The 8,009-nt window shown below is 27.6% G+C and overlaps 1 protein-coding gene across 1 annotated transcript in view; it reads right to left on the reverse strand.

The window, feature by feature from the left end:
* HELRODRAFT_71353 (hypothetical protein) overlaps window positions 1–2,794 on the reverse strand; it is a gene marked incomplete at both ends in the record, with an annotated part of 9,069 nt that extends 6,275 nt beyond the window's left edge. Inside the window, one exon of the mRNA XM_009012140.1 lies at window positions 2,756–2,794. Within this exon, the coding sequence (XP_009010388.1) occupies window positions 2,756–2,794 (39 nt within the window). The remainder of the gene's footprint in view (window positions 1–2,755) is intronic.
* Between the last annotated feature and the right edge of the window lie 5,215 nt (window positions 2,795–8,009).

Here is an 8,009-nt window from a genome sequence, read left to right on the forward strand (position 1 = left end):
TGCAAGAGAAGTATAGCACTGTTCCACTTCGTTTGACATGGCCAAACCACCTCAAACGGTGTTGCCGGCATTCGTCCTTTATATCATCTAAATCAGCACGACGCAGGATTTCGTTAGATTTTATGTGGTCCTTCAGACTAATTGGTTTCATTCATATTTAATTGATCGTTTCCAGTATGTCTGTATTAATGGTTCTAAATCTTTACTGTCTCCTATTAAATTGGGGGTTCCCCAAGGTTCTATCTTGGGACCATTGCTTTTTAATGTTTATATTAATGATTTTATTAATTCTTCCAATTTATTAAAATTTGTTCTGTTTGCTGATGATACAACCTTACTTTATTCCCATTCTGATTTTAATGAACTTGTCGCTGTTATTAATGATGAATTAAAATTTGTTTATGACTGGGTTGTTTCTAATAATTTACGTATTAATTTAGACAAAACATGTTTTATTTTATTCGTACCTAAGATCAGGACCGATATTGTATCACCGATTATATATTTAAACAATTCTATGATTAAAAGAGTTGATTCTACCAAGTTTTTAGGTATTGTTATTTTTTCTAACTTGTGTTGGTTATCTCATATCAAATATATATCTGGTAAATTATCCAAAAATTTGGGTCTTATTTATAGGTTAAGGTTTAAATTTCCTAAATTTATTGTATCCACCCTTTATAACTCCTTAATTTTACCATATTTGACTTATTGTATTTCCGTTTGGGGTTGTGCTTCTAAATCTAGTCTTCATGTTCTAACTATAGCCCAAAATTTTTTTATTCGTATATTGTTTAAATTGAATCGCTTTGATCATGTTAGTGTAGATAATTATAAAATAGCTAACATTCTAAATATAAAACAGTTACATATTTTGCATTTATTACTTCTATTTTTTAAAATAATTAAATTAAATTATTGTCAATCTCTTTATGATCGATTAGCATTGTATAAGAATACTAGACAAATTTCGTTACGTTTTATTCCTGATTTCTTTCTTAATTCTGCCTTGTCTTGTTCTATGCGTCTTTGGAATGTGCTGCCTGTTGATGCAAGGGACTGTTCTTCTCTAGGTCTTTTCCGTTCATCAGTTAATCAGCTAATCTTACTTAATCATTTCACACTAACTTGATTTAAATTGTGTATTTATGCATAATTGTTTATCCTTTGTTATTATGCATTTCCAGAGTTGATTGTTGATTTAAGTTAACTTGTTTATTCCTGTATGTTTTTATTTCTGTTTAATTGTGAGTTAATTCCTGTTTATTTTAACTTGTTTAATTTTGTTTATTTTTAGGGTGACCTCACAAGCATTTGCTTCTGGTCTCCTAGCTTTGCTGAATAAACGCAGATTAGATTTGATTTGATCGTAGTGGTAGTGGGATGTCACGCCGCATCAATATAGAGGCAAGGAGATGCCATTTATTGCAGGCTGCACGTACGCGTGCTCAAACGGCAGCTTCAGCTGTTCCAGTACAATCCAGAACATCCCCTAGATGTTGAAACGATGTGACATATTGTCCAATATCTAAAGGTATTGTTTCCTTTGAAAAACTCTGACATGAATTACCAGTTTTGTCTGAAACATCAGTCATGTCATCGTTTAAATTTAATAAAAGGCCTTTTTCCAAGACATCAGATTCTATAAATGTAAAAAAAAAACGTTGAGGTTAAATTTTTTTAATTTCCTACCACACCTGAATGGTTAAATACTACAAAATTAATTCAAGTCTTGTCGGGTAATGACTGGTACGCATTAACCATAACCCAAAAAATGTTTTATTATTCAGCTTATTGCTAATTTTTTTAGTTGAAAATACAAAATTATTTCATATGCAATTGTTAAAATATCTAGGTATTACCATGATTAATTAAATTAACGGCCTCAAGTGTATTGAGATTATAGCACTGCTTCTGTTTTATGCCCGAGTCAGTGGAAAAAAGTTTAAAATACTACTTTTTTTAAAAGACATTTTTTTTAATTTTAAAACGAATTCAAATGCGAACTGATTTTATGAAACACAAAAAAATAATATGAGACGCGCACGAGCCAAATCGTAATTGGAATAAAATGTGAACTGCGAACAAGAAAACATGAATTATTTTTATTTTGTGCCACAAAACAATATTTAAGTTTAAAATATGAATTATATCCTGAAATAAACTTGTATCAAAGTTATATCAATATAATAAATCAGCGTTATTTTTTATTGTTAAAAAGAGTCGATCTCAAATTTTTTTTTATTATTTAACACTGTCCTGAGTTGAACTGATGATAACAATGGCCCCCCAGCCCTCCCTCTAAATCCGCCATTGTCTCAGTCATTAATTTAGAAAAATTAAACGTATAAATGAGTTTGTTTACTAAAGCTGTAAAAAAATTAGAACTAAGCTGTGCGAACCATGTTTAAAAATATGTTAGTATTTAATAGTATAAAAGATAACTGCCTGTCGCTTCGTGTATCTCATAAAAAACTAAAGCTTGAAATCTCTTTTAAAACAAATATTTCTTTCAAATTCTTAACGCCTTTCGAAATTGGATAAAAAATATCTATCTTCAGCTTCTCAAAAAATCCCTGACTTGGACTTTTGACATCTAGAAAATGAAACCTTTAAAAATGATTTCGATTTAAAACCCGATATGTTGACATCAACATTGCACACAATAACTCCAAACCAATTGATGAACTTCTGACAACCTTCAAAGAAACGAAATTATATATCTTTACAGCAACAATTTACATCAAAGAATCACCTGATCAACTTGTGCTTGGGTTTCTTGGATCTTTGCATTTGGAGCTCTTTGATAACCATCACTATATTTAATTTTAACAAATTAAAACTTAGTAAAAATTTAAAAAAAAAGACTTTATGTTAATAAACAGTTAATTCATCACAAAAGACGACAAAAGAAATGACTTTTGAAAAAAATACGAATGATTAATTAACAAGTGAGAGGTTCATTTGGAAAATATGACAAGATTGGAAGAATCATTTCCACATTAACAACTTCAACTGAATGAATATAAAAAATGACAGCAAATTTATTTAGCCAATTCGTTGAAATGTGTGAGTGAAATGAAGATATATCAACATTTTGTGAATTAAACATTTGGAATGTAAAAGAAAGATTAATCTTTTCTGAATGTATATATTAAGTAAATGTCAAATTATCTTTTCAATGCAAAAAATATTATTTATTTTTATCTATTTGTTATTCTAGTTTCATTTTGTTTTATCAAAAAAGAGAAAAAGATATTAATTTTTAAACTCATTCGATCAGTCGAATTAAATTTTAAACTGATAATAAAGATTAAAATTACATTATGAAATATCAACTTATTATTATAGCTGATAATCTCTGCAGTCCAGCAATATAAAATAATTGTTGAGAACTCAATTGAACAATTTATAAAAGCTGATCACGTTTCAAGTATCCGTTGCTTCAATAATAATAATAATAATAATAATAAGAATGGGAACGATCTTTTATTCAGCAATAAAAAAAACAATGAAATGAACAGTACAAATAAAATAAAATAATGAAATAAAATAAAGTGTCAAATACAATAAATAGAGTATTAATCTGAGAAGCTCATCATTCGAAAGAGAGAGTACGACCAGAGTTAAATGTTTTAAAATTGATTCATTTCACAATTCTGTCGCAACAGATAGCGTACGACGATGATAGGGCAGAGTTTATAAGGTTATTGCAAAATAATCAGTCCAAATATTGATAATATTTATTAGCGAAAGATTAAATGTTTTAAAGAGACTTAAAGTAGGCATTTCAAATGTATTTATTGTTATTTTTAAATGTTTAAAGTCGTCGTTTAAGTTATTTAAGTTATTATAATAATAATAAGCCAGCAACATAGTCCAATCTAATATAAAATATCGAAACATAAAAATGAGCAGAGAAAATTCATGCACTAAGTAAATTGGATTTGATAGCAAGAGTTAATGAACGTTAGATATTGCAAAACAGCACAATTTTCAGTTGGTTGTTCAGTCATCAGCGATGGTCGCTTGAGTTTGGGCACAATAAACACTAATAGACTTACATCATAAAGTAAATATCACACACATACGCGCGCGTGCGTACGCACGCACACCATGCACGTTTTTGAATTGTCTAAGCCCGTACGCACACGCAAACACATGCGTACGTACACGCACACAGTGTGTATGTGTAGGTACTTGCGCATTCATCTACGTTAGCAAGATAACTGAATATCAACTTCATTTTTATTAACCATATTAATAATATATAATCAAAATATGTTTTTGAGAAGCAAACTGAAACACTTTGCAATATTCTGACGTGCAAATAAATGTATGATTAGAATGATAGATTATTATATAAGAAAATATTCAGATGTTTCGTCTTCAACTTACTTGCCTATGTAGTTCGTAGTTGCATGAAAATGTGAAGAATTAATATCACCAATACTTAATTTTAGCTCTGTAGTAAGTTAACATCGACATTATCATTTTAAATTTTAATTTGCATAACATTATTCTCATATTCAAATTGTAAAAAATAATGTCAAGACCGCGCGGTACTAGGTGTTAGCATCATCAGTCTGATTAGACTGACGGGAAGCGCTTATAATTCACTTTAATAACTTAGGATTTCTATTATTATAATTGGTTTTCATAACTTTAACTTGTCTTCATTTAATAAGTTATGGTCAACTTCTTTTCATGCAAAACTAACAAACACAGCTACTAAGTCATTGTATGGTATTTAATGCAGTAGAAACAAACAATTCATAATGTTAATCAAATATAACTCCTGCACCTATGCACATCCTTGTACACTTAAAAAACTATTTCATTATAATTCATTTTATTAGACCTTTCTTTTTGTCTTTTAATTTCTTATTCTGACAAGTGAATAATTAAAATATGAGCTGATAAATTGATGATAATTGTGTAATTGTAATTGATAATTGTGTCTTAACACATTGGCTTGAACTGATCTGAGAAAGATGAAGATGTTGGTGTATTATTATGAATTATGTTCATGTATGATGCAAAGTGTCAAGTCAGAGATTGATTAATTTTAAACGTCTTTTAGAGTATTTTCAACTTAGCAGTTGATATTCAAGTAATATTATAATGCAAAAGTTGAAAATTTTGTTCTTGGACTCAAAATTCAGAGTCAAGAGTAGGAATTTTTCACCAGACTTGGACACCATGGTATCATGAATCACGTTTATGAATAATGAAGGTGCTGATGTGTTATATATCATGTATCATTACAGTATTCAAAGAACATCAATGAACAGCTTACTGGAACCACTGGCAGAAAATTGAATAAAAAGATGCAAGATGTTTATCTGAATGTTGTAATATTTTAGATGATAATTTAAACGAGTCTAACTGCAACATGAACCTTCACATTTACTCATTCACTCATCTTTATAAAACTGCACCACAATAAAATTATTAATGATGCAAATTTTATTGAAAAACATTTGAAATATTTTACATAAATAAAACACGTAAAGAAAGTTATATAATATTGTAAACTATATCAAGTAGAACTTATCAAAAATAGAATGCATTATGGAAGTAGTAAATGGAAGTAATTAACTTGCACATCCACAAACCACTACAAAATACATTCTGATAATGATAGAGCAATACCTCTGATATTTAAATTCTATACAATTAAAATAATCTGAAATTTGTTAAACGTTTTTAATGTACTTTTATATAAGCAACTACAATTTAGTCAATAAAACCTTAACATTAAATATAAATGTATACATGAACACAAGTCTAAACATTAAATATAAAAATACATACGAACAGTGAACACAAGAGGGTGTGTTCACACCATGTCTTATATTACTTAGAACATTTGTCAAAATGAAAAAATTAAACTAATGTAATTTATAAACTCTTAATAAAGAGTAATGCAGATAAGCTCATTCTTAAAGTAATTTTTAAAAATAGCAAACATACAATAAAAAAAAATCTTAAATCATTATTAAAGTAAATTATAAGCCCTGCTACCATTGGGGGATACTAAAACCACAATGATATTACCACAGTAATAATACTATCACAATAATTATACTACCACAATGATACTACTGACGTCTGATGATGCTAACACCACAATCTCAACATTATTTCCCCCAATTTCAATATGAGAATAATGCTAAGCAAATTATAATTTCAGATATCAGGGCCAGTTTCAAATGCTAATTAAAAAAGGGGCGGACAGCCAAGCAAAAGCATCAAGTCACATGACCAAATTTTCATATAATCTGATTTTAATTTCTATGGGAATAAAAAAAATTGGAAAAAAACATTTAAAACTGTGAGATTATTAAATTTATTTATAAAAGAATATTCATAGACAGTCATTGCAGTTCTACAGCAAAATATTTTTATGAAACAAATTTTAAAAAATTAATTATATGAAAAAATATATAAAATACTTTGGTTGTTTGGTAGCTCCTTGCTTATATGATACTGAAGGATCTGCCCTGAAAAAGTTGCAGCATTTTATTTAGTGATTTATTCAGTTAATAATTAATAATTAATGGATAAAATATAAATATTTAATTTATTTTAATAATTATTATATAAATAAAATATAAATATACTTGAACATAATATTATAAAATAAAAATTCAACACTAATAAAAATATGAACACAAAATTTTATATTTTAATATAATATTAAAATAAGCGCCATCTGCAATGCTGGATTAGAAGAGGAGTTCAAACAAAATAATAAATAATAACAAAAATAAATAGATGCAATGTACACACACAGTAAATGAGTAAACTTAACATTTTTAAAAGTTTCCATTCAGATTTAACTTTACTCTTCACTTTAATAAAGAAAGAAGAGTAAAGTTAATGATTACTCTAACTTACTAAAGACTAAACACTAATCTAAATGAGTGTGAATGGAAGATAAAAAAAATTGTCACTCCCAATCCCAGCCAGTACAAAAAAATTAAAATTATATTTTTTCTTTGCAAATAACAAATTAACAACAAATAGTTGAAACTTTTTAATTTTAGTTAATTTAATTGTCAAGTATAGGGAAGGATGGTCAAACAAAAAAAATCATTTTGATTTTATTTATTATGACATTTAGAAAAACAATGACAGTAGACTAACAATTAGAATTACAAATTGACTAAGTAATAAATAGTTAAATACTAAACTAAACTTAAGACTTAAGTTTAGTTTAGTATTTAAAAGTCTTAATTAAACTCTTAAAGACTTAAACTTTAAAGTCTTAAATTAAAGTAAATAAATTTGTAAGTTGTAAACATGGGAATTAAAAAATGGTAGAAAAAAAATAAAGAAAACATTGACATCTCACATGACTTTCTTAACAGAAAATTGTAACTAATCACTAATCGCTCGTCTGAATCAAACTTTATCAACTACTCCAACTTAATAAAAAATTTAAACATCAACTACAACTATAATCCAAAAAACATAACTTTACAACGGAAATGAAATTAGCTCGATATCATTGTTTTAAGACAATTGCAAAAATAAGTATTGCATTGAAGCATTTTAACCATATACTTCATAAAATTTCAGTAGCGAGAAAATAGCCGATAAAACTACTAAATTGCCGTTAAACGTTAATTTAATCAGTTATTCATATATGATATGTTTATTATTAAACAGGCCATCGAACGCATCCACGAATATTTTTAGAGTGCTTTAGAGTTGGGTCTTATTCTTTAGTTTCTATAACTAATAATTCCTCGAACTCATAGAATTTTACAATTTTTACATTTTTATGGTTTATTAAAAAACATTATGCATTTAAAATTTTTTTTTCATTTAAAATAATATTTAATTGATTTATTTGGAACATCTCATAACATACAAAAGTGGACCATCAGCCACACAAATTGATTTCTTCGCTGTTAAGCAACAACACCATATACTTCATCAAATCATTTTAAAAAATGTCAAAGTTATACCTGGCGATACATGTGTCGCCCAACATAGAC

The sequence above is a fragment of the Helobdella robusta genome (genome assembly GCF_000326865.2).
Source record: "Helobdella robusta unplaced genomic scaffold HELROscaffold_10, whole genome shotgun sequence".
Taxonomy (NCBI): domain Eukaryota; kingdom Metazoa; phylum Annelida; class Clitellata; order Rhynchobdellida; family Glossiphoniidae; genus Helobdella; species Helobdella robusta.